We start from the raw sequence: 26493 nt of genomic DNA, 5'->3' as shown, positions 1-26493 counted from the left end.
GAGAGTCGGCGAGAGGACTTTCTCCCCTGTTACTCCTGAAGAAGTTTCACAACTTTTTCAAATGGTTTCTTAATTTCAGCTTCTAACGGGTGCCTGATAATTTCAAGCTGTGACCTGACTTTTCTCCTGTACACTCCGGCAAACATACCGTACAAAGTACAGAGCTTTCTGAGTGGACTGTGCAGAGGAACAGCACACTGATGAGTCATCACTTTAGCCCCTCCTCTTCCTCTAAGCTCAGTGTTTTAGTTGGACAGCAATGTGCATCTCTATTCCCTTCTTACATCTACGTCACTCACCCTGCAGCCTGGCCTGACTTTTCTCCTGGATACTCCGGGAAACCTACAAAGGCCAAGGCGTTCTGATTGGACTGTGCAGATGAACCGTACACTGATGAGTCATCACTTTAGCCCCTCCTCTTCCTCTAAGCTCAGTGTTTTAGTTGGACAGCACTGTGCATTTCTATTCCCTTCTTACATCTACGTCACACACCCTGCAGCATGGCCTGACTTTTCTCCTGGATACTCTGGCAAACCTACAAAGGCCAGGGCTTTCTGATTGGACTGTGCAGATGAACAGCACACTGATGAGTCATCACTTTAGCCCATCCTCTTTCTCTAAGCTCGTTGGACAGCAATGTGCAGCTCCATTCCCTTCTCACTCTTGGAAATTTATCACAGCTGGTGGCATGTTTAGTACTGGCAAGTGCGTTTCTGCAGAATGTTTGTTTACTGAGAGTTCCAAAGCCAGTGCAAAATATACCTGGTATCCCAGAATGCTCTGGGAAGAGAATTCTGAATAGGGAAGGCGGGGCTACATAACCAATACAGTATACTGAAATTTATAGATATAGGAAGTATTTTTATGGTGAAATCAGGATAATAAAAGTGGTTTTCCTGAATATTTTATTACATTGTGCTATGTCACTACGTAATTGTATGTCCGTGTTCTTCTAACTGTGACGAAGGACACGCCTTCTCTCTGAAACACCTCAGATATATTTTGTTCCTGTTTGTTCCCTGGATAACTGAAGCGAGAGGTATATGGTGGCTGCCATATTTATTTCCTTATAAGGAATACCAGTTGCCTGGCTGTCCTGCTGATCCTCTGCCTCTAATACTTTTAGCCACCGCCCCTGAACAAGCATGCAGCAGATCAGTGCCCATATGCAATTCACTTTTTCACCTGAGTTTTCTCCTAGCGGTTATTGTTCACTAGTTGGCAATAAAATGCATTTTAAATCGGCAGCAAGCAAAAAAAATACTCAATATTATTTTGATAGTAGTTTTACAACTACCGTACTTTTTGGTACTTTTCCTATGGGCAATTGCTGGAAAGATATTTTAAATACTAGATGAAAAATACTCTCCTAGGAAAAAATGATTTAAAGGATCCACAAGGTGACATGAAATAGACCTGTATATATGTACAGTACAGTAGAGACCTGGGGCCCCCGGCTGTTGTGCTGACCAGTGTTTGTGATTTTATATGTACAGTGCCCAGCAACAAATAACTAGGCTGTGTTCCTTTTTTTCTTTCTCTGCCTGAAAGAGTTAAACATCAGGTATGCAAATGACAGTTTCTGTCCGGGTCATACTTGAATGGATGGGTGAGCAGAGACAATGAAACAGTAAAACTTAAAAAAGGTAAATTTAAATATGAAATAAAACTGAGATGCCTAAAAAAAGGTTATTTTTAGAAGTAGGAGAATAGATACAATTGTTTCTCATTCATTTAATTTCACCTCTGGTTTCCTTAAACAATGCAGATTGCCTGGCTGTACTGCCGATCCTTTGACTTTAACACTCTTAGCCATAGACCCAGAACAAGCATGCAGATCAGATGTTTCTCACTGGTGTCTGACAAAATTACCCACATGCATGTTTCAGGTGTGTGATCCAGACATTACTGCAGCTAAGGAGTTCAGCAGGACAGCCAGGCAACTGGTATTATTTAAAAGTAAATAAATATGGCAGCCTACATATCTCTTCCCTCAGGGTTCCTTTAAAGCAGCAGGGACAGCCATACTATGCCAGGAAAAAAACACATTTAAGTAGATAGACACTTTTTCTACTTACATAACATACGTATTCTACTGTCCACATATGGATTTCAGTGAATTTCATATAGAAAATAAAGAGAAAGCGGTTTCCAGGCATTTTCCATCTTTACTGCCTCTGACTGAAGCCAATCCTGATGTCTTTTTCTCCCTTGCTTTTTCATATTTCAGCAGCTTCTGCAGAGTGGTGAGGTGTATTTCCCTTCTCAGCCTCAGCCTGTCACACTGAACTGCCCTCAGCCAATCAGTGAGGAGCAGGAATGTGGGAGGGAAGATAACAACCTTCCCTCTCTCCGGCAATGTACCAGAAAGGAGCCAGGCTGACTGAGATAAGATTATTTACAGCAGACACATTTATGATTATATTAGAATGCTTGCAATGCAGGGTCAGGTTGTAGGCTTCATAATGAACACAGAGCATTGGGTAATAGGAATTAGATTTTGGGGCTGACTATTACGCTTTAAGTGCTGTAACATTTTGGTGGAGGAGTTGCGCAGAGTTGTTGAGCGCTGTGGCTGCAGATGACGTATGCCTTGTCAGCGGAGAAGTAGGCCAGGCCCCAGCAGAGGTAATCATTGTGAAAGGATAATGAAGTCAGCCTTTCTTCCCCAGGAAATATTTCTGTCTGTCCCGGTGGACGGAGCCTAATTGTTCTAATCACTCAGAATTCATTACTGTGCTGCTCACAAAGCTGCCTGCGTTACCAAGCAGCCAGGATAGGGGGAGCCGCCTGCACTCCTCCCCTCGCTCACAACAAGTAAACTTTACTAAAGAGCAGCACTTTGCCATCCGTCTGATCGCATGTTCCAGACGTCTGATGCTCTGAATAATTCACATGTCGTTCATGACTATTGCTGACTTCATACCTTTCCCAGGTAAATACATGGAATGGAGTGACGAGCATTAAGGGGGAACTCCGGGTCGTGTCATTAGACTGGGCATTCAGTAGGAGTAACTTTCTTATTCAGAATCTTTTCCACGGCATGCGTTTCCATGTGACTTTTTGCACGTGGAGTTTTCCACTCACTGAGACGCCAGCACTGTGCAATGTAAATCACTATGTGACAGTACCATTACGCCCTAAGATATTTGCGCATGCGTGAGTGCACTATGCTGACCAGTGCGTGTGCATATGAGCGTTTGCGGTTGTGTGATGTCAATGGGAGAGCAGAAAAGTTGCATACAAAAACGCAGTGCTATCTGGGGGATACACTTGTACACGGCCTGAACTAGGGACATACTTCAGTGTAGCACATCTGGGAACTCTCCTTTGAGGCTGGTATTACCTGACAGATGTAGAGCAGGGGAACGTATGGCTCGGGAGCCAGATGTGGCTCTTTTGATGGCTTCATCTGGCTCACAGTTAGGGGCTGACTCCCTAAGCTACCCTGCTCAAGTAAAGCAGCTTAGTGTGGCAGCGCAAGTAACATTTTCAAAGTAGGCTCGCTACTGCTGTAGTATGCACTACTAACTTACTTGCGTTCTACCAAAAGCTAACGACCGCTCCAATTGTCCCACTCTGGACCCTGTCAGGTCCAGTGACTTTGTAAGACGAAATCCCACACTTTGATTGGCCCAATAGGCTGCCTGTCACTTGACAGGCAGCTGATTGGGCCAAAGTGCGTGGATCTCGCCCTACAAAGTGAATCAACCACCCAAGTCAGCTAGCTAATCGTACAAGCTGTTAGTCGGTATTTCTCCTGTCTGGCTCTCGGGGAAATTGCTGATGCTGCTGAAACCCAAGAGAAGCTGGAGACGTGTCTGACACTGCCGCTGCCCGGAGGATCAACTGTATACACATCACCAAGGATACAGGGATGTGAACCCTCTGCTGCGCATGCGCACTGTGCCAGTTTGAAACATATTGTATGGCTCTTGTGGAAATACATTTTAAAATATGCGGCGTTTTCTCAGCCAAAAAGGTTCCTGGTGTAGAGTGTTAGTATTGTGGGGCCATGAAGGTGAACGCCAGCCAAACTGCTTAAAAAAGGTAAGATATAGAATATGAACCAGGATGTGCTGCAGGTGGGGGGCCCAGAATTTCGGGGGGGGGGGGGGGGGGTGGACAGAAGATTTGATCAATCTGCGGACCCCTCCACACTGAAAATCACCATGTGCTGTGATTGTAAATTTTATGGATGTTCAGGTGTAATTGGCGGGTACGATTATGTTTCCTGACAAAGAGAAAAGCTGCTGGAATCTCTTTCCGAAGGAGATTACATAGCTTTGCGTTTGCCATGCACTCCCTTTCATTTAACAAAATTGCAAATTGCAGCACGCATTGTGATTGGGTAATAAAGGGATTGCACCACTCTGTACAGGGCATCGCGATTACTATGTATATCCCTGTGCCCTTGCGTCAGGCAAAGCGCATGTGCTTCGATGGACTGAAGCACATGTAGTGTGGTCTAACTGTGTGATCAGTCGTTGCTCTCTGTGGCTGTCCTCAGTGATGTGAATTGTTCGATGTGCGGCAGAGAAATGTGTCTCCCGCCTGTTGCGATTCAGTGATAATAATTCTGAGTGGATCCCGGCGTCACTTTCCAGCGCTGGGTCAGGGTGAGATGTTGCTTTCTGCTGCGTTAGGCTGGAGGGCCCTCCAGATGGTGCTGGGATTTAGGCCTCTAGATTAGAGATGAATCCTTGCTCTCTCCTAGCGATCTGACACTGGCCCGGATTATGCGCTGGATGTGCGTTCGCTCTCACATCGCTCGCACCTCTCTTCTGATTTAACCCCTTTAACACCCCATTCAGCTGGGATGGTGGGTGGAGTAACCCCTATAACGCCTCATTCAGCTGGGAAAGTGGGTGGGGTGGAGTATTTAGCTGTGACTGACGGAAGAGGTGTTTTTGGTAGTGGTAGGAAGACTGGCTGCTCACTGTATTAGGGGATTGCAGTGTGTGTCACATGACTGCCAGAGAAGATGACCATGTGGGTGGGTTTGCTAATTTGGGGGCGGTGCACTATAGTTCATACGTTTGCGTGTTTTCTCAGTTGCATGTACTCCTGAAGAAGGTAGAGATCTCGAAACATGTTGCGTCTAATCAAAAGTAGCAACACAAGTTTAATTTCACCATTTGAGTGCCTCCTTCATCTCATATATTGTGTGGAAGTGGGATTGTGCACCGGCGGACCAGGCTGTGTGTCCTGGTATGAGGGACTGCTCTGGTATATCTCTGCTTGCAAATGCTAAAAGAACACCTGAGAGTGATTGTGACCTAAAAAAAAATACTCACCTGCGCAGAGGGAAGCTTCTGGATCCTCCTATCCTTCCTGTGTCCTCCTCCAGCCTACTGCAGGCTAAAACCCCCTAGAACAGGGCTGGGAAAACTACAACCGGTCAATAGAAGGCCGGATTCTGCACCTCCTTCCTCTCACTTCTGCCGTCCTCTCCAGGGCCGATTTCCCATGGCAGAAGCGGAGTCATGTTATCTGTCGTCAGTACATACCAGTGTGTCACATGATGCTGCCATCACCATAGAGATTGCCTCTGGAAAGTGCGATTGGGTGAGTTACTCCCAGTCATTCCCTGTGTGCTCATTAACCTTACGTTTCAAGGCCCTGCCTCTTCAATAGGTCACGTGAGCTAATACATGCGCCATATGATTTGTAACATTGTAAGTGCAATTTTAGCAGGGTTGGATATCTATCAGTAATTACAAGCTGTCACCCACAATCCCTGTTGTACGGTGCTGCGTCCCTGAAGAGTGACTTTTTGGATCTTGAATTGAACTGTCTGCAAGCTAATGCCCGGTACGCACCATGCAATTTCCCGTCTGATAGACTGGTCGAATCGATTACTTCTGACAGGTCAGATTTGATTTCTGATTGTTTTTCTGATTGATTTTCCGATCACTTCTATACAAATCGATCAGAAAAACAATCAGAAATCAGATCAGACCTGTTGGAAATAATTGATTCAACTTGTCTATCTTTCGGAAAATTGCATGCACGGCAACCCGGTCCAAATCCCAGCCAGGGCACCGGAGTTTGTATTTTCTCCCCGTGTCTGTGTGGGTTTCCTCCGGGCACTTCTGTTTCTTCCCACATCCCAAAAACCTACAGATAAGTTAATTGGCTTCCCCCTAAATTGGCCTTAAACTACAATAAATACACTACACAATACATACATAGACATAGGACTATGGTAGGGATTAGATTATGAGCTCCTCTGAAGGACAGTCAGTGACAAGACAATATACTCTGTACAGCGCTGCGGAAGATGGCAGCACTATATAAATGCTAAATAGTAATAATAAATGGTGTGCTTCAGGCATAATGACTGCAGATACCCATCTCCTTTGCTAATGTGTAGATTACTATGCTCACAGTGGATTATCAGCTGCTGTAATAACATTTGTGTTTCCTCCTCTCTCGCAGAATATGACAGACACCTAGCGTCTAGCAAGAGTATGGCCGCGGCGTATCTGGATCCCAACCTGAATCACGCACCCAGCTCAAACGCCAAGTCCCGCCTGAGCAGCGGCATGGAGCGCTCGCCGGGGGCCATCGAGCGAGTCCTGAAAGTCTTCCATTACTTCGAAAGCAACAGCGAACCGGCGACATGGGCCAGCAATATCCGGCACGGGGACGCCACCGACGTCAGGGTGAGTGCGACAAGCGATAAAACGCTATGGATGCTGCTGGCTGGTCTTTACCACAGTGCACTGCAATGGTGGCATACCACTACACATAGTCAGACCAGGAGATATGAGAGGACACGGCAGCAGAACAGGAAAGCTGAAAGGGTGGAAAAGAAAGCAAAGTGATCCAGCTGTAGATGAGTTGTGTGGCTCTTAAAGGTCTTAAAGAGGAACTTCAGTGAAAATAATGTAAAAAAATAATAATAAAATGCTTCGTTTTTACAATAATTATGTGTAAATGATTGTCAGTGTTTGCCCATTGTAAAACCTTTTTCTCTCCCTGATTTACATTCTGACATTTACCACATGGTGACATTTTTACTGCTGGCAGGAGATCTCACTGGAAGTAGCTGCTGCTTGCTTATTTGGCAGTAGGAAACAGGTATTTCCCACAATGCAAAGAGGTTCACAGACAAACTGCCGGGACCATGGTCCTCAGAGTTTCCTGTGGGAGGGGTTTCACCACAATATCAGCCATACAGCGCCCCCTGATGATCAGTTTGTGAAAAGGAATAGATTTCTCATGGGAAAGGGGGTATCAGCTACTGATTGGGATGAAGTTTAATTCTTGATCACGGTTTCTCTTTAAAAGGTCAGCGGTGCAAGGGGGTGTGATCAGGGAGGAAAACTGCCATTTCCTCCCCACCCATATTCAACGTTCTAGTTAGTCGAAGATTTTGGCTGACTAGAATGGGAACTCCTGGGGGCACTGAACTGAGAGAATAGTGCTGTGACATATGTCACAGCACCATTTACACAAAGGCACCTAGCATAGTCAAAGCCCCTCTCAGTTCAGGGGTACTTTATTAGCACACCAGACCCGAGCAAAGTTACCTAAGGTAAGCAGGAAGAGGGGGGCTTGCTGTGATGATCCCGCCCATCACCCTTTCATTCCCTCCTCTTTCCCCCTTCCATTTACTTCCTTATAGAGGAGTGAACGGGAGGGTGATAGGATGAAACTTCAGAGGAAGCCCGCCTCTTCCTGTGTGGTAATTTGACTTCAGGCAAAAATCACATATTTAATGACATGATGAAGACCCGGGGGGGGGGGGGGGGGGACGAGCAGAGGAACAGACCTTATGCAATTTAGTTTTCCTGTGTATCTTATGCAGTATATGGAAAATTTGCATGTTGATTTTTAGTGTCTCTTTTCTCTCGCCAGGGTATAATCCAGAAGATAGTGGACAGTCACAAAGTGAAATGTGTGTCCTCCTACGGACTACGGCTCAGTCACCTGCGATCTGAGGAGGTTCATTGGCTGCACCCGGATATGGGCGTGTCCCACGTCAGAGAGAAGTATGAGCAGGCCCACCCCCCTGACGAGTGGAAGTGAGTTGAGCAAACGCATTTCTGATTACTGACGCAGATACAGAAAAGTGGTTTATGTTGTCTACATATAACTGAATTTCCAGAAACCAGCATCATTTTAAAGCACACCTGCAGCTAGAGGGATAGGGAGGCTGACATACCGATTTCCTTTTAAACAATACCAGTTGCCTGGCTGTCCTGTTGATCTGCTGCCTCTGATAATTTTAGCCATAGACCCTGAACAAGCATGCAGAGTGAGTCAAACACTACTGCAGCCAAACAGATCAGTAGGGCTGCCAGACAACTGGCATTGTTTTAAAAGGGAATAAACATGTCAGCCTCAATATCCTTCTAATCCCAGGTTCCCTTTAAGAACCCATTGCTGTCCACAAATCAAAAAGTTAACCCACACTGATCTGGAGGCTTCCCATTACCGAGGTAAGTGGTTTTTCTTTAAAAAAACACTTTAGGTGTGCTTTAAACCGGTATAAAACCCTGACATAATATCAATAAAAATGTTTTCCTACTTTTTATATGCCTTACGGTTATCATATTTGCTTTTCTGCATAAGTATTATTATTCATTTATAAATTACAAGTTACCAAAGTACACCTTTTTTGCTCTGAAAGCTGACTTTGCATTTTATTCATAACTGGTTTATTCATCTGGTAATGTAAGCAGAAATGCTTTCTGAGTGTCTGACTGTTCAGGAGAGTCTGCAGTGTCAGAGAAGTGTTTACTTGTATCAAATGAGGAATGTAAACACAAGATAACATTATCTCCAGTTCGGATGCGTCCAGCTTTTCCGGCACACGCCGCATTGTAACAAACAACGGGCAGTGTTCTCCCCAGAATTTTTTTCCAGCCGGGTGGCATGAATTAGTAGCCGGGTGGCATGAAAAAGTAGCCGGGTGGGTCGAGATGAAAATGCAGGGCAACTCTGCTTACAGCATAGGAGGAGGTCAGGAAGTGAGCCGATGACAGCCGGGTGGTCACCAAATCTAGCCGGGTGGAGCACCCGGCTAAAAGAGCCTGGGGAGAACACTGACGGGTCCGTCAGACTCTCCCATGGGACGGTCATTCTGCCGACAGTAGCACGTGAGTACAAGCTGTCTGCACACTGATAAGACTGTTTTTGACGGATCCGTTGAGCGGATCAGTCAAAAACAGTCTTATCAGTTTGCCAACAGCCTGTACTCGCGTGCTACTGTCGGCAGAACGACCGCTCCGCAGGAGGGTCTGACAGACCCGTCGTTTGTAAAAATACGGCATGTGTACGCACCTTGAAGGCCCATTTTCACTGGCAACTGCGCACGGCTGCGAGACGCGCGGTGGCACTACCTGGTCAGTGGGAACGTTGACGAATCCCAGAAGCCGTGCCAAGCATGGCTATGGGATTCACAGCCTCCCGCACGGAAACTGATGACAATATCGGGCGAATCGCTAAGGTAAGCGATTCGGCCGGCGGCGCCATAGTTTCCCCACGCTGTTCGCCTGCATGGAAACTCTCCGAATTTGGCCCGGTTTCCGCAGTAGTGGAAACGGGCCCTAAGTCCTGTGTTTAACTAGTTGAATGCTGTTCTACTAAAAAAAAAAATGGTGGGTAGTATATAATATGCTGTAAATAATCTTTTAGAGCAAAGAAGAAATGGTGGGTTTCATTCCGCTTTAAGATGCTGAATGGTTGAAAATCTCGTCATTTCTCTGCATGGGAGCTGAAGGAACCAGAGTTTGTCGCACTGACATTTCTGCTGTTCACACTTCATGTGTGAATATGAGACTTCTGGAAAGCTCTAAATGCCATTATTACCACACTTACAATCCATTATTGCAGAAGTTTATTTTCACTTCAGGTTTTCTTTTAACTTTGTGAAAAAAGGTCTTTCTGCAGAGAGAAGGCGCGGGTGTTTATTCAGCAGGCAGACTGTCTGTTCTGTGCCGTTCCCCAGCCCACCATCCCTGCGCCGCGCCGCACGGCAGAATGAATCCATTCCGTGTGATGTAGATCTAATCTGCGACGCATTATTATTCTCTCTTCTGCCTGATGTAAAGCTGTATTTTAGCTGAACAAATCCCCGACAAGCACACGCTTATCTGCACACGGCGATTCTGCGCGCCAGACGAGGAAATGAAATGCGGTAGACTGTTGTCGCTCTTTGTAATTAATTTGAGGGGTAGCCACAACGTTCCATATTAATGAATGTCTGTCACCTATTTGGCAGGATTAATGGAGTCAGGATGTGTTATAGTTATTTCCTCATTGCTCGGTCCAGATAGTAAATATGGAAAACATATACATATGTTTACACTGATTATGGCAGAAATATTAAATATTATGTATGAATATTTAATGTATGCCATCTGTAGCCTGCGGGAGCTTAACCTCCTTGGCGGTAATCCCGAGCTGAGCTCGGGGTATGCCGCCGGAGGTCGCCGCTCAGGCCCTGCTGGGCCGATTTGAATTCTGTAAAAAGCAGCACACGCAGCCGGCACTTTGCCAGCCGCGTGTGCTGCCCGATCGCCGCCGCTCCGCGGCGATCCGCCACGTGGAGCGGCGAAAGAGGGTCCCCCCAGCCGCCCGAGCCCAGCGCAGCCGGAACAAACAGTTCCGGCCGGCGCTAGGGGCTGGATCGGGCGGCTCTGACGTCAGGACGTCGACTGACGTCCATGACGTCACTCCGCTCGTCGCCATGGCGACGAGGAAAGCGAAACAAGATAGGCCGCTCATTGCGGCCTATCTTGTTACTTTCGATTGCCGGAGGCGATCGAAAGTACGCTTCCGGAGCGCCCTCTAGTGGGCTTTCATGCAGCCAACTTTCAGTTGGCTGCATGAAATATTTTTTTTTTTATTCAAAAAAAACCACATTGCAGCCTCCCTGGCAAAATAATTAAACCGCCAGGGAGGTTAAATAGGTAGCAGAGCGTCATTGACTGGTGATCCGTCACAAATACAGCATTCGGCTACACAGAGGAGCTGGGAGGAGTCAGGCCTAGATTCCTCCAGTGTATAATGTGGTGAATCTGATCCCAAGACCACAGCCTTAAAGAGAACCTGAACTGAAAATAAAAAGTCAAAATAACCATACACAGGTCATACTTGCCTCCTGTGTAGTCTACTCCTCAATCTCTTTCTCCTCTTAACCGTCCCATTTGTCCTCTGTGATCAATTGATTTCTCCGCCCTCCATTTTAAAAATGACCATTACCTCGAACAGCTTCCTGGTCAGCACACTGTTAAACTGTAATATCGCCCACTTGAGCCATAACGAAACATGGACATTATCTTGTACAGTCAGTTGTAACTGACAGCTGCTGATATATAACTGACAGCAACTGCTAGATATCCGTTCTGACAAAATATTGTCAGACCTGGAAGGGATCACTGTAAGAATAGAATGGTGAGCCTCTGACAGGAACTGACGGTGAGGTTAGTATGTAATATTAATTAGCAGCTACGTCATGTGTTTATTTTAAATAATTTTCCTCGCTTCAGGTTCCGTTTAAGGACCATTTTTTAAAGGGTAAGAGGGATATGGAGGCTGACATATTTATTTCCCTTTAAACTGCAGATTGCTGGGCTGCCTGCCTCTAATACTTTAGCCATAGACCCTGAACAAGCATGCAGATCAGGTGCTCTGTCTGAAGTGTGACTGGATTAGCTGCATGCTTTTGACAGGTGTTAAATTCAGATACTACTGCAGCCAAACAGGTTAGGAGGACTGCCAGGCTATTGGTATTGTTTAACGTTAACCCGAGATGAAAATAAACTTGTGAGATAAACCGTTGGATCTGTCCTACTCTTAAAAATGATTTTTTCCCCCCTTTTTTTTAAGAATCCTTCATTTTTATTTTCTGTATAAACATTTACAAAGTAGTAGTTGTAGGAGTCTCTGCTCAATTGCATTGTCTCAAGAGTCCCAGAGGGAAAATACATGAACTTTTGACCTTATTTTTCCCAGAACGTCATTGGACAGCACCCCTGGTGAGACTTGTCTCCCTCCCAATCGTGGACAGGAACTGCAAAAGAAAAGATTTGCATAACAAATTGGCAGCCATACATAAGCCACTATCTTACCACCAGTAACTCAGTTCAGTTTCCTGTCCCGGACGGGAATGCAGAGGAGAGGTCTCCAGGATGCTATCCATGACAGATGGTCAGGGGCAACGTCTTTCAGGGCTCCAGGCATGCTGTACAGTGGACAGTCGGAGCCCTGCAGCGTGGAGGAGGCTTCTCCGTATGAGGCAGCAGAGATATAGCGCAGGCGCGCTTTCAGACCAAGATACTTCCGGGTCAACCCGGAAGTTGTCACGCACGGCGTCCGGCGTGACTCTGATCGGGCGGCAGGGGCCGCGGAGGTGATTGCGAATCAGCATCAGCTGATTCGCTGAGGTAATTAGCAAATAGCGCGGCAGGGGCTGCGGAAATACGAGGTAATTATGCATATCTATTAAGCGGCAGGTGCCGCGACGGGGGACTATGCAAATAAATTATGCTAATGGGCTAGTCAGCTGAGCCCTATTGTTCATGTGGATTTAATCCTTTTCCCTGTCTCACTCTGGTGGTTTATGTGAGCATGGAGGACGCTTCTGGGTCAGCTCCTGCGCAGTCTGCCAGGCCAGCCCAAGATACCTCTCTGCCTGAAAAACATGAAAAGCCTGAAAAACATGATAAAACTGACAAGGGTCAGCATGCATCAAGTGGATCTAGCAAATCTGCGAAGAAATGTGCCATTTGCTCCACTCGCTTGTCATCCTCATCCTCTAAAAAGTTGTGCCAGGATTGCACAAATAAACTGGTTAAAGATGAATCCCCTGTCATATTTAAAGATCTGATGGGTTGGATGCGGGCGGAAATGTCTTCAGCAATCAAAGAAATTAAGGATTCTGCTATTTCTTCTCAAGCTGTAGGCCCCAACCCTGCTGATGTTCCTGACCCTAGCAGTGACGCTGCTGTTATACCTATCAATACTGGGTCTTCTCCTACTCCGGCGGCACGTATTACTGTGCAGGCTAGGAGGAGTAGGGAGAGTGATATAGAGGGCTCGGAACTCTCTGAGGGGGAAATATCTGCATTAGAAGAGATATCTGAGGGTGAAGAGATAGAAAAAGCTGAGAAATCACAGAAATTTGCTTTTTCCCCAGATTTAATGAAAGATCTCCTAACCTCCATGCATGAAACAATGGGTATTAGATCAGAGCAAAAACCCCTGACACCCCTGGATCAGATGTATGAAAGTTTGGCGGACCCCCAATCTAGATACATTCCGGTCCATTCTACTCTTAAATCTATGATTAAGAAAGAATGGGAAAATCCTGAGAAAAGGGCCTTTTGGCCCAAATCTTTATCTAAGCGCTACCCCTTTGCCCCGGATGATCAGGCTTGTTGGGGTCCTCCGCCAAAGCTGGATCCTTCCTTTTCCAGGGTGTCAAGAAAATCAGACCTTTTGTTTGAAGACTTTGGTAACCTAAAAGATCCAATAGACAAAAAAAAATGGATAATGTTTTGCGTAGGGCTTGGGAGTCGGCTTCATTAACTTTCAAACCGGCTGTGGCATCAACAGCAGTTAGTCGTTCTCTGAAAACTTGGCTATCAGACCTGCAATTTAAGATTGCTAATGGAGTTTCTAGGGAAGAAATTCTAAATGACTTCCCAAAAATTACGAATGCCTCAAATTACATGGTTGATGCGGCAGATGATACAGTAAAGTTGGCAGCCCGAACCACGGCGCTAGTCAACTCGGCTAGAAGGGGAGTATGGGTTAAAACCTGGAATGGGGATACTTCCTCAAAATCTAAGCTTTGTGGTATCCCCTGTGAAGGTAATCTGCTGTTCGGTTCAAAGCTGGACGATACACTAGATCGTACGGCGGATAATAAGAAGAATTTCCCAAGGAAGCGCCCTTTTCAAAATAAGCGGCCATTTCGGGCCCCCGCCAAAAATGAAGCGGATAACAAATCTTCCAGGGGTAGAAGATGGGCCCCTTATAGACAACAAAGACCCCCCAATACCTCTACTAATACCAAAAAGACAAACAAGCAATGACGCCATCATTCCAGTGGGGGGGAGAGTCACCAACTATTTCGAAAAATGGCAACAACTCTTCAGCAATCAGTGGTTACTGAATATAATATTAGAAGGTTACAAAATAGAGTTCGAGCAGCCTCCCCCTCAAAATTTTGTCCTAACCCCTTGTCCAAAAGACCCATCCTTAAGAATAGCCCTTCAATCAGAAATAAGGTCACTTCTTCAGAAAAGGGTAATTCGCCAGGTTCCAGCATGCCAAAAAGAACAAGGATTCTACTCTCCAGTCTTCCTGGTGAGGAAACCTCAGGGAACCTATCGATTTATTCTAAATCTAAAGAAACTAAATCTGAGGGTCAAATACAGAAAGTTCAGGATGGACAATATCCGATCTGTAGTTCATCTCTTACAGAAAGACGACTTCTTGGCATCTCTAGACCTGAAGGATGCATATCTTCATCTGCCAATCCATTTGTCCTGCCAACAATACCTAAGGTTCGCCGTGTGGATGGAAGGAGAGGTAAGACATTTTCAGTTTAATGCCTTACCTTTCGGATTATCTTCAGCTCCATGGCTATTCACCAAGGTTATGTCTGAGGTACTAGCCCTTCTCAGGTTAAAACAGATTAATATTGTCGGTTACCTTGATGATTTTTTATTATGGGGGTCTTCTGAGAAATCCGTTTTTGATCAGATAACTACAACTTTGAGCTTCTTCCAGGATTTGGGTTGGTTGATTAATTGGGAAAAGTCTGCCCTAGTTCCTTTCCAATCCTTAGAGTTTTTGGGTTTCGTTATTTCTACTAGAAAGGAAAAATTGTTGTTACCTGATAGGAAGATCAGTGCTATTATTGACAATGTTCTCTCGTTTCAGAAATTGAGAAGCATATCGCTAAGAAAGGCCATGGCACTTCTAGGTCTTCTAACTTCTTCCTTTCCGGCAATACAGTGGGGGCAGTTCCATGCAAGATTCTTACAGATGTGGATACTAAAATCTTGGAACAGGTCTATGACGTCACTGGACAAGAAAATCGTCATTCCACAGAGTATAAAGGCTTCTCTGCTTTGGTGGAAACAGCTGGATCATCTATCTCCAGGTCGTCTGTGGAGTTTTCCTCATCAGAATACAATTACAACCGACGCCAGTTTATGGGGTTGGGGAGCCCACTTCAATTCTCAACCGGCCCAGGGAGCCTGGAGTATGACGATCAGTTCACAGTCATCAAACAACAGAGAACTGCAAGCAGTGTGGCAAGCTTTACTACATTTCGGGCCCCAAATCAAGAAGTCTCATGTGAGGATAAGGACAGACAATCAGAGTGTGGTGGCTTTCCTAAACAGACAAGGGGGTACGAGGAGTCAATCCTTATGGGAAAAGACGACGAGGATCCTATTTTGGTCAGAAAGGAATCTCTCATCCTTAACAGCGACACACTTAAAAGGAACCTCAAACCAACTGGCAGACTACCTCAGCAGGAAGAGGTTGGATGCGAACGAATGGTCATTAGATCAGGAAATATTCCAGCAGGTGACGTTACAATGGGGCTGCCCAAAAATAGACTTGTTTGCAAGGAGAGTGAATACGAAATGCCAACAATTTTGTGCCCTGTTTCCAGAAGATCTACCATGGAAAGTAGATGCCTTCTCGATCAATTGGGGGGAAGTAATGATGTATGCATTTCCTCCAGTTCCGTTGCTAGCACGAGTGATAAAGAAGATTATACAGGACAAGGCTCGAGTAATCTTAATAGCTCCACTGTGGCCAAAAAAACCATGGTTCACGTCACTGAGGGCACTAGCAGTAACAGATCCGATAATATTTCCTCCTCTGCCACACTTGCTATCTCAAGGTCCAGTATGGCATCCGAACTTACACATGCTTCACCTTTCAGCTTGGAACCTGAATGGGGCATCCTGAAGTCCAAAGGGTTTTCAGATGAACTATCAGAAACTTTGATACAGAGTAGGAAAAAAGTGACTCGAGAAATATACCAGAAAGCCTGGAGAATATTTAACGATTGGTGTAGGGAAAGATCCTTTAACAATTCATCTCTCAAATCCGTATTGGAATTTCTTCAGTGTGGATATAAGAAAGGTCTTAGTATCAGCACCCTGAAAGTACAGGTATCTGCTCTTAGTGTGTTTTTAGAAAAACGACTGGCAGAAGAAAATCTAATTGTACGTTTTTTTCAGGCTTTAAAGAGACTTAAGCCAGCAATTAAAACAAAAGTACCTGCTTGGGATTTAAACATTGTTTTACAGGGTTTGTGTGAGGCTCCGTTTGAGCCATTAGCGCAAATTTCGGAAAAATTTCTTACCTTAAAGACCATTTTCCTGCTGGCAATTACTTCAGCCAGGAGAATTGGTGAATTACAATCACTATCCATTAGAGAGCCTTATTGCACCATTTCAGAGGATAGAATAACATTACGTCCTGATGCAGCCTTTCTACCCAAGGTAGTTTCCTCTTTTCACAGAAATCAGGAGATCTTCCTACCCTCCTTTTGCGAGAATCCTAGTAATGAAAAGGAAAGGAGACTCCATTCCCTTGACGTAAGGAGATGTCTTATACACTACATGGAAAGAACAAGTTCCTGGAGGAAAACTGACGCAATGTTCACCCTTTTTGCTGGAAAACAAAGAGGCAACAAAGCTTCCAAAGCAACGCTGGCACGATGGATAAAACAGGCTATCACATCAGCATATCAGGTTCAAGGAAAGCATTTAATCTCTCCAATCAGAGCTCATTCTACAAGAGCAATATCAACCTCCTGGGCAGAGAGGGCAGGGGCATCTATAGAACAGATATGCAGAGCTGCTACCTGGTCAAGTCAGAACACTTTTGTGAAACATTATCGCCTAAACATCTCGGCTGCAGCAGACTTATCATTTGGAAGGAAGGTGCTGCAGGCAGTGGTCCCTCCCTAGATCCTATATCTTGTACATCGTCTCACCAGGGGTGCTGTCCAATGACGTTCTGGGAAAGACAACTTTACTTACGGTAACGTCTTTTCCAGTAGTCAGAAGGACAGCACCCCTGCAACCCGCCCTTCTTTTGGGTGGAATAATAATTATGTAAGTGAGCATCTATGCGGTCCGTGTCATCTATTGTATTAACTGAGTTACTGGTGGTAAGATAGTGGCTTATGTATGGCTGCCAATTTGTTATGCAAATCTTTTCTTTTGCAGTTCCTGTCCACGATTGGGAGGGAGACAAGTCTCACCAGGGGTGCTGTCCTTCTGACTACTGGAAAAGACGTTACCGTAAGTAAAGTTGTCTATCCTTTGCAGTCAGAAGCCCAGTTATTTGCTTAGGAAAGTGTTTTATAGGACTAGAGCCCAACTGGGTCCCAACTGGAGAAGAACGGTCAAAAGCACAGCTGGATATTAACTCTTTCAGGCAGGGAAAAAAGAATAGGAGCCACATATGGGAAACTATTTTTCCACTGTCCCCCACCAGCGCCCCCCCCCCTTTTTTTTTTTCAGCCTGATAGACTGCAGGGCAGCAGGGAGCCCTTTTATATTAACCTGTTCCAGAAGCTGGATCAACTTTCATCTTCCTTCACTGAGAGACCTCTATAATGCCGACATCTCCTCCTGGTACTTTATCAAATGATATGACGTGATCAGGACCCAGAGGATGGTGTCAGCATTGCAGCGCCGCCCGGTGGTAGAAGAGTCTTTTTCGTCACCCCTCCACCACCAAGCGGCGCTGACACTATGCTGTGGGTCCCGATCACATGTCCTATCATGTAATCAGGACCTAGTTACTGGATGTCTGTATTGAAGCGCCGCGGGTGAAGGAAGAGGAGAGCCAATCTAGCATCCGGATAGGTAAATATGAAACTCCTCCCTGCGCCCGTTCTGCATATTAGGCATCCCGAGATCCGTTGGCTGAGGATGCCTTGCCCTGAGTTATCTCACACAGGCAGGGCTGCTAAAAGGTTCAGGATCCAGTATGCCCAATCCCGGGGCTAGCTTATAATTATTTGAGCCGTAATTCGGCTTTCCAGATCTCCTGACTCCGCCTACCTCTCCCCTTTGGTGCTTAGAGATACACGCTTCTTTGCACACATTTCATCTGCAGCTCGGCAGAGTCATAAGCTGCACACACAGTTTAGTTTTCTTGCACCCCCATACTTAATACACAGGCAAGCACTCCAAAACTGCAGCAGAACCACTGTTGCATTTCACTGCTGTAAACCTACCTATGAAATTTGCGTCATAGACCTGTGTTCTTGCATTTGTAAGAATTGCAAGCAATCGGAAAAGGATCACAAAATGCAGGAAATGTGATGCCCATAAACCTTACCGGTGTCATTTATATGTCTTAATGCGCAAAATGCTACCCATAATGCAATCTGTTTTCCATAAGATAGGAATGTCATCTATAATGGTACCTGTAAGACCATCAGTGATGGCGATCATTTCTCTACACCTTACTTATATCGTCTCTTTCCACTCTGCAGGTACGAGCTGAGAATTCGATATCTGCCCAAAGGATTTCTCAACCAGTTTGCGGAGGATAAGCCGACCTTAAACTTCTTTCATCAGCAGGTAGGTGACCTCTGGGGGATGAATAATGTATGGAGCCGCCGTGTTTCGCCTCTCGGCGGTGCATTCGTCAGGCGCGGTTGCCTGAAGGGAAAGCAGCGTTGTGTATTCAGCGCGACCTTTCGGCTAATAGAAGTCGCCATCCTTGAGGTGTATATGCGTTTGCTTTCCATGCATGACCTGAGCTGTTTTCAGAACGCTGCAGAGCCTGTTCCATTTACATTCTGCGAGGAGAAGGATAAATATGTTCTGTGACTGACATAAATGCAGCCACAGCGTGTTTGTCACCAGTGCTCTATTCTCCAGAATATAGAGCAATTGTGCCTATTCCCAACAGTTCCACTAATTACATTTTCATATGTGTTAAAGCGGACCTGAACTCAGAACTTACTCTCTGCTTTAGGGCTGGTTTCACAGTGGGACGTTAAAGTCCCACGTTACAGCAGCCAGTAACGCAGCCTAACTCACAGCACTGTAAAATCAATGGGCTGTTCACAGTGCCCACGTTGCGTTAGTGTATAACGCTGCACGTTTAAACAAAGTGCTGCATGCTGTACGTTACACCCCTGTAGAGCTGCCTTAGATTGTTTGCACATGCTCAGTGACTAGCCATATGGCTAATTAATATTCACTGCACTCGTAGTGTTGTCCGGATCATGAACGAATCGTTCATTTGAAACGGATCTTTTTTGTGAGTTTAATCATCCAGGTCATCACAATGAAAGATTCGGTTCACAGTGGATGTCTGTCTGGAAGAAACCGGAACATACAGAATGTACAGTGCAGGGAAAGTCCTGTCCTGCTAGTCATTTCACCCCCAGTCTGCTTCCCTAGTAAAATGATTCAAATGATTCGGTTCAAAGATCCGGATCTTTTCAATGATCCGATTCGAATGATCCGAATCCTTAAAAAGATCCGGACTTCCCATAACTATCCTGGAACGGCTGCTTTGAGAGCCGCATAACAGCAGCTCAAACTGACATCCAACTTCAACACCACCATGCGTTGCGTTAGGGGCATGTTATGCGACCTTAACGTCCCCTAAAACACAACGTCTTGGTGGGAAAGTAGCCTAAAAGATACCCAAAAGCATAATAACCTTTAAAGAAAATCATTTGTTACAGCTGATGCACTGCAGATGTATTGCAGGATTGGTATCTACTTCCTGCTTTCATAGAACCAGCCATAGGGTTAACATTCTCTGTTTACAAATTAGCTGATCTGCCATTGCAGAGAAGATTCCTGAGCTGACACAGCGGAGAGATCAAATTACAGTGGTGATGAGTCACAGATGACAGGGAATTAGACAGGCTAAACTCTCTAATTACCCACAGGGTGAATTTTTCTCTTTTTTTTCCTTCTGTCCTGTGCGAAAGTTCAGATCCACTTTAAATTCTGTCTCCAGTTACAAATATGTTCCTCGATCTGTGCAGAGCTCAATTGTAGAGCGTTTTTCTGATCTGTGTAAAAGCTTGTTGATGAGCTGATATTAAATCATATAAAATATTTGAGTAGGAGCCCAACTACAAGCCGCATCCTGCAGCACAGACTATCATTGCTGTATCATGCAGCCTTCTCCAAGAGATTGTCTGTGCCCCACCCCCTTGCAGTCTGAAGAAGGAGATAATGCAATCCCAGCAGCAGCCTCAGCCACACCCTGCAGTGTCTTAAAGGGATCTCAGCAGTGATATAATAAAATATATGAAGTGAACCTCCCCCAAAGTGATGTTTGTAAACTGTGTGAACTGTGTGAGAGTGGCTGATGAGCATTACGTGCCTTCGGAGGGCTGCTCCATAGTTCCCTGTCTGTATGCGCTCTGCCATCTTCTCCAGCCAGACGTGCAGGTGATAGTGTGCGTCCCCGGCCGCTGCAATGCTTGGCTGTAAGATGTGCTCATATTGAAGGACTACATCTCCCAGCATGCATTGCTTCTGCCGGGCGCATGAAATTGCCGTAAGAGCAAAACAGTAAAAAGAATTTTAAAAAAAAGGAAAAAAGGTATGGGCAGCTTGAAATAAAAGAAGTCTCAGCACGGTTTAGATCTGAACTTGTAAAGCATGATTATTTCTGAAGAAAAGTGTACAAGATACAGAGGCGCCAAAAGAATAAAAGGTAATTAAATGAACTTAAAAAACCAACTGGTTAAACAGGAGGCAGCGGTGGTCTTACCCCCTCCAAACAGACACAGGCAAGGACTGCGATTCAGACAGTCAACAATTTATTCAGAACTCCAAAAAACGATGCAACACGTTTCACGGGCCATACATCCCGCTTCCTCAGGCAAAATACAGTAGGAGTCACAGCTGCAGAAAATACAGAGACAACCAGAGGCATAAAATCGTCAAAGTGCTGATATGAATACGTAAATATTTACGTATTCATATCAGCACTTTGACGATTTTATGCCTCTGGTTGTCTCTGTATTTTCTGCAGCTGTGACTCCTACTGTATTTTGCCTGAGGAAGCGGGATGTATGGCCCGTGAAACGCGGGAACAGGGAACCATTGAGATTTGGTGGTGTACAGAGAGTCATTGAGATTTGGTGCTGTACAGAGAGTCGCTGAGATTTGGTGCTGTACAGAGAGTCGCTGAGATTTGGTGCTGTACAGAGAGTCACTGAGATTTGGTGCCATACAGAGAGTCACTGGGATTTGGTGCTATACATAGTCACTGAGATTTGGTGCTATACAGAGAGTCACTGAGATTTGGTGCCATACAGAGAGTCACTGGGATTTGGTGCTATACAGAGAGTCGCTGGGATTTGGTACTATACAGAGAGTCACTGAGATTTGGTGCTATACAGAGAGTCAGGGCTCATTTCCACTATAGCGAATTCGCATGCGTTTTTCGCATGAAAATTCGCATAGCAATACAAGTGAATGGGACTGTTTCCACTTGTCAGGATTCCTTTGCGTTTTTCTGTGCAGAAAAAATTCGCATGGCAGAGCCATCAGAATTCGCATACCGCATACCGCTATGCGAATCGCATACAATGTATTTAATAGGAAATTCGCATGAGGTTTGGGCATGCGAATTTTCATGCGAATTCGCATAGAAACAATGGAAAAGCACACCAGCACTGCCATGGTTAAATTCGCATACATCGTCATCCATGCGAATTCGTCCATGCAAATTCGCATACGAATTCGCATGAAAATTCGTATAGACCCGCATGCGAAATTCGCACCGCACAAGTGGAAATGCAGCCTCACTGAGATTTGGTGCTGTACAGAGAGTCACTGAGATTTGGTGCTATACAAAGAGTCACTGAGATTTGGTGCTATACAGAGAGTCACTGAGATTTGGTGCTATACAGAGAGTCACTGAGATTTGGTGCTATACAGAGAGTCACTGGAATTTGGTGCTGTGCAGAGACTCACTGAGATTTGGTGCTGTACAGAGAGTCACTGAGATTTGGTGCTGTACAGAGAGTTGCTGAGACTTAGTGCTGTACAGAGAGTCACTGAGATTTGGTGCTGTACAGAGAGTCACTGAGATTTGGTGCTGTACAGAGAGTCACTGAGATTTAGTGCTGTACAGAGACTCATTGCGATTTGGTGCTGCTCAGAGAAGCGTTGAGATTTGGTGCTGTACAGAGAGTCACTGAGATTTGGTGCTCTGTACAGAGAGTCACTGAGATTTGGTGCTGTACAGAGAGTCACTGAGATTTAGTGCTGTACAGAGAGTCGCTGAGATTTGGTGCTGTACAGAGAGTCACTGAGATTTAGTGCTGTACAGAGAGTCGCTGAGATTTGGTGCTGTACAGAGAGTCGCTGAGATTTGGTGCTGTACAGAGAGTCACTGAGATTTAGTGCTGTACAGAGAGTCGCTGAGATTTGGTGCTGTACAGAGAGTCACTGAGATTTAGTGCTGTACAGAGAGTCGCTGAGATTTGGTGCTGTACAGAGACCCACTGAGTTTGTGCTGTACAGAGACCCACTGAGTTTGTGCTGTACAGAGAGTCGCTGAGATTTAGTGCTGTACAAAGAGTCGCTGAGATTTGGTGCTGTACAGAGAGTCACTGAGATTCGGTGCTGTACAGAGAGTCACTGAGATTTAGTGCTGTACAGAGAGTCGCTGAGATTTGGTGCTGTACAGAGAGTCACTGAGATTTAGTGCTGTACAGAGAGTCTCTGAGATTTGGTGCTGTACAGAGAGTCACTGAGATTTAGTGTGCCTCTGCACAATCCAAAGGCTTCTCCCTCCCAAGGCAAGTACTCCATAGGAGCATTTTTTTACTCTACAGTTACACTTTTTTTTTCAACGCATAAGGCATTCATATTCTGGAAGGAATTAGCCCTTAGTTGTGTTCCTGGGACATTGTTGATGACCTGAAGTGTACAGGACAAGTGGAATGGCTGTAGGAAGTGGCTGCGGCGTTTCGTATCTCCCTCCTCCTCTGAGTAGTGATCTCTCCAGCTGGCCTCATAGTGGACAGAATTGTCCTCAGCTCAGGGTTAATGTGATCAGCTGTGCTGCCGACCTATTAATGGGTATTATATTACAGGAACTGCACTCTGTGCAACTCCCAATGTGACTATCCCGCTCATGTGATAATTTATCTGGTCTGGCTGCAGGGCTGGCTGTGGCCTCCGCTTGTATGGATGCAGCATTATGGCCTATCCTCCTCATGTGGCTGCAGGGCTGGCTGTGGCCTCCGCTCGTATGGATGCAGCATTACGGCCTATCCTCCTCATGTGGCTGCAGGGCTGGCTGTGGCCTCCGCTCGTATGGATGCAGCATTACGGCCTATCCTCCTCATGTGGCTGCAGGGCTGGCTGTGGCCTCCGCTTGTATGGATGCAGCATTATGGCCTATCCTCCTCATGTGGCTGCAGGGCTAGCTGTGGCCTCCGCTTGTATGGATGCAGCATTATGGCCTATCCTCCTCATGTGGCTGCAGGGCTGGCTGTGGCCTCCGCTCGTATGGATGCAGCATTACGGCCTATCCTCCTCATGTGGCTGCAGGGCTGGCTGTGGCCTCCGCTCGTATGGATGCAGCATTACGGCCTATCCTCCTCATGTGATCGTTTATTCGGTCTGGCCGCACGGCTGGCTGTGGCCTCCGCTCGTATGGAGGCAGCATTACGGCCTATCCTCCTCATGTGGCTGCAGGGCTGGCTGTGGCCTCCGCTCGTATGGATGCAGCATTACGGCCTATCCTCCTCATGTGGCTGCAGGGCTAGCTGTGGCCTCCGCTTGTATGGATGCAGCATTATGGCCTATCCTCCTCATGTGATCGTTTATTCAGTCTGGCCGCACGGCTGGCTGTGGCCTCCGCTCGTATGGATGCAGCATTACGGCCTATCCTCCTCATGTGGCTGCAGGGCTGGCTGTGGCCTCCGCTCGTATGGAGGCAGCATTACGGCCTATCCTCCTCATGTGGCTGCAGGGCTAGCTGTGGCCTCCGCTCGTATGGATGCAGCATTACGGCCTATCCTCCTCATGTGATCGTTTATCCTGTCTGGCTGCAGGGCTGGCTGTGGCCTCCGCTCATACGGGTGGCATAGATGCAGAATTGCAACAAAGTCTTGGAAACTCCTGTACATGTGATATTTGGACGGCCCTTACTTATATACTTACTTTACATATACACTTATTTCCTGCGTCTTGCTTTTGCAGCAAATAGTCCATTTGGTGATACTCTGTTTTAATTCTCGCCAAGGATATTCCATACATGGAGTTTCTGTCCTCTCTGTCTTTGGATTGATTTCTGGGTAGTCAGGTTTCCTTCCTGCATTCAGAAACATTCTAGGAAGACAAATAACATTTATTTCATGGACTGATCCTCGGACTCAAAGCACCTGAGCTGCAGCCACCAGGACGCGCTCTATAGGCAGTAGCAGTGTTAGGGCGTCTTGCCCAAGGACTTCTCGCTGAATATGTGCTGGCTTACTGAACAGGAAGACGTTTAAAAACACACGATTGGTTCGCACGATGGCCAGGGGCCCCGGACCTCTCTCACTGGCCGGGGCCCCAAGGCCAATGCGCGATACCTGGAGGGGAGTGCAGGTGGGCCTGGACCTCTCACACCCAGGCTCTGGACCTCTCACATCCAGAAAACCCACCAACACTGCCTCCATACTGAATGCTAAATTCGACACACACAAGCAATAGAACACAGCAATACATGCATGCAGCTACATTTAAGTCGTCAGCAGGTGCTCGTCAGCCAATCAGGATGCACTGTCATACACCCTCTACCTGCCATACCACATCTAGCAGCCATTAGCATTCAGGTGGGAGGCTTCAGTTGGACGCAAATCGCAAGATTGCGTCGCTAGCAGGACCGCCTCGTGCAGGCATCCCTCCCACAGGGGTCCCTCCCTAACCGCTCACCTGTCTGCCATGTCCTAGAGCTGAAAAAAACGTTTAAAAACACACGATTGGTTCGCACGATGGCCAGGGGCCCCGGACCTCTCTCACTGGCCGGGGCCCCAAGGCCAATGCGCGATACCTGGAGGGGAGTGCAGGTGGGCCTGGACCTCTCACACCCAGGCTCTGGACCTCTCACATCCAGAAAACCCACCAACACTGCCTCCATACTGAATGCTAAATTCGACACACACAAGCAATAGAACACATTAATTGTATTGCTGTGTTCTATTGCTTGTGTGTGTCGAATTTAGCATTCAGTATGGAGGCAGTGTTGGTGGGTTTTCTGGATGTGAGAGGTCCAGAGCCTGGGTGTGAGAGGTCCAGGCCCACCTGCACTCCCCTCCAGGTATCGCGCATTGGCCTTGGGGCCCCGGCCAGTGAGAGAGGTCCGGGGCCCCTGGCCATCGTGCGAACCAATCGTGTGTTTTTAAACGTTTTTTTCAGCTCTAGGACATGGCAGACAGGTGAGCGGTTAGGGAGGGACCCCTGTGGGAGGGATGCCTGCACGAGGCGGTCCTGCTAGCGACGCAATCTTGCGATTTGCGTCCAACTGAAGCCTCCCACCTGAATGCTAATGGCTGCTAGATGTGGTATGGCAGGTAGAGGGTGTATGACAGTGCATCCTGATTGGCTGACGAGCACCTGCTGACGACTTAAATGTAGCTGCATGCATGTATTGCTGTGTTCTATTGCTTGTGTGTGTCGAATTGAACAGGAAGACCCAAGATTCAAATCCAGGTCTTCTTTTAGGCCTGGAACCCACTAGCAGTATGTTACTAAGCGCTCGTGATTTGAAAAGCTCTTGCTAATGTAATGCTCTGGGTGTGACCAGTTCCCGCATGGACTCCTCTCGCCAGGCTCGCCTCCTCTCTCAGTAACTACACACTGATGGCAGACTCCAGAGACCAGGAAGAGACTGCTGGGGGGGCATTTAGCTATGGAGAACATAGGAGATTGGGGGGGGGGGAAGCAGTGGCCATGTTCTTCATACATGCAACAAACAATATTTTGTGATAAAAAAGGATTTTAAGAGACTTCAGTGTCTCTTTAAACAATACCAGTTGCCTGGCAGCCCTGCTGATCCTCTGCCTCTAATACATTTAGCCATAGACCCTGAACACACATACAGCCGATTAGGCGTTTCTGACATTATTGTCAGATCTGATAAGATTAGCTGCATGCTTGTTTCTGGTGTTATTTAGACTCTATTGCAGCCAAATGGATCAGCAGGGCTGCTGGGCAGCTGGGATTGTTTAACAGGAAACCAATATGGTAGCCTCCATATCCCTCACACATCAGTTGTCCTTAAATGGCAGCTAAGAATCATGGGTAGTCACTGATGCTGCAGCAGCTGAGAGAAAAAGGAAGCCGGTGGGCAGGAATGCTTAAGCACTCGAATTTGTGATTTAAATGAGCCTTAATTAGCTCAGGTGTGCGGCAGGGACATAAGGGGTTAGTTGCCCATAATTCCGCGTCCTCCCTGCGCGCCAAATAGCTTGCGCGCTTCCTGTTGGTCGCGTTGCAAGCC

At 46.4% G+C, this 26493-nt stretch overlaps 1 protein-coding gene across 1 annotated transcript in view; it reads left to right on the top strand.

Moving 5' to 3' along the window:
* PTK2 (protein tyrosine kinase 2) overlaps positions 1–26493 on the top strand; it is a 341550-nt gene that overhangs the window by 73525 nt on the left and 241532 nt on the right. The window contains exons 2-4 of the mRNA XM_068238424.1: positions 6442–6668; positions 7867–8033; positions 18503–18590. Of these exons, the coding sequence (XP_068094525.1) occupies positions 6474–6668; positions 7867–8033; positions 18503–18590 (450 nt within the window). The 5' untranslated portion in view covers positions 6442–6473. The remainder of the gene's footprint in view (positions 1–6441; positions 6669–7866; positions 8034–18502; positions 18591–26493) is intronic.

Source organism: Hyperolius riggenbachi, chromosome 5 (genome assembly GCF_040937935.1).
Source record: "Hyperolius riggenbachi isolate aHypRig1 chromosome 5, aHypRig1.pri, whole genome shotgun sequence".
Classification (NCBI taxonomy): domain Eukaryota; kingdom Metazoa; phylum Chordata; class Amphibia; order Anura; family Hyperoliidae; genus Hyperolius; species Hyperolius riggenbachi.
Note: the sequence above shows the minus strand (reverse complement) of the source record. Positions and strands in the feature narration are given on the sequence as shown.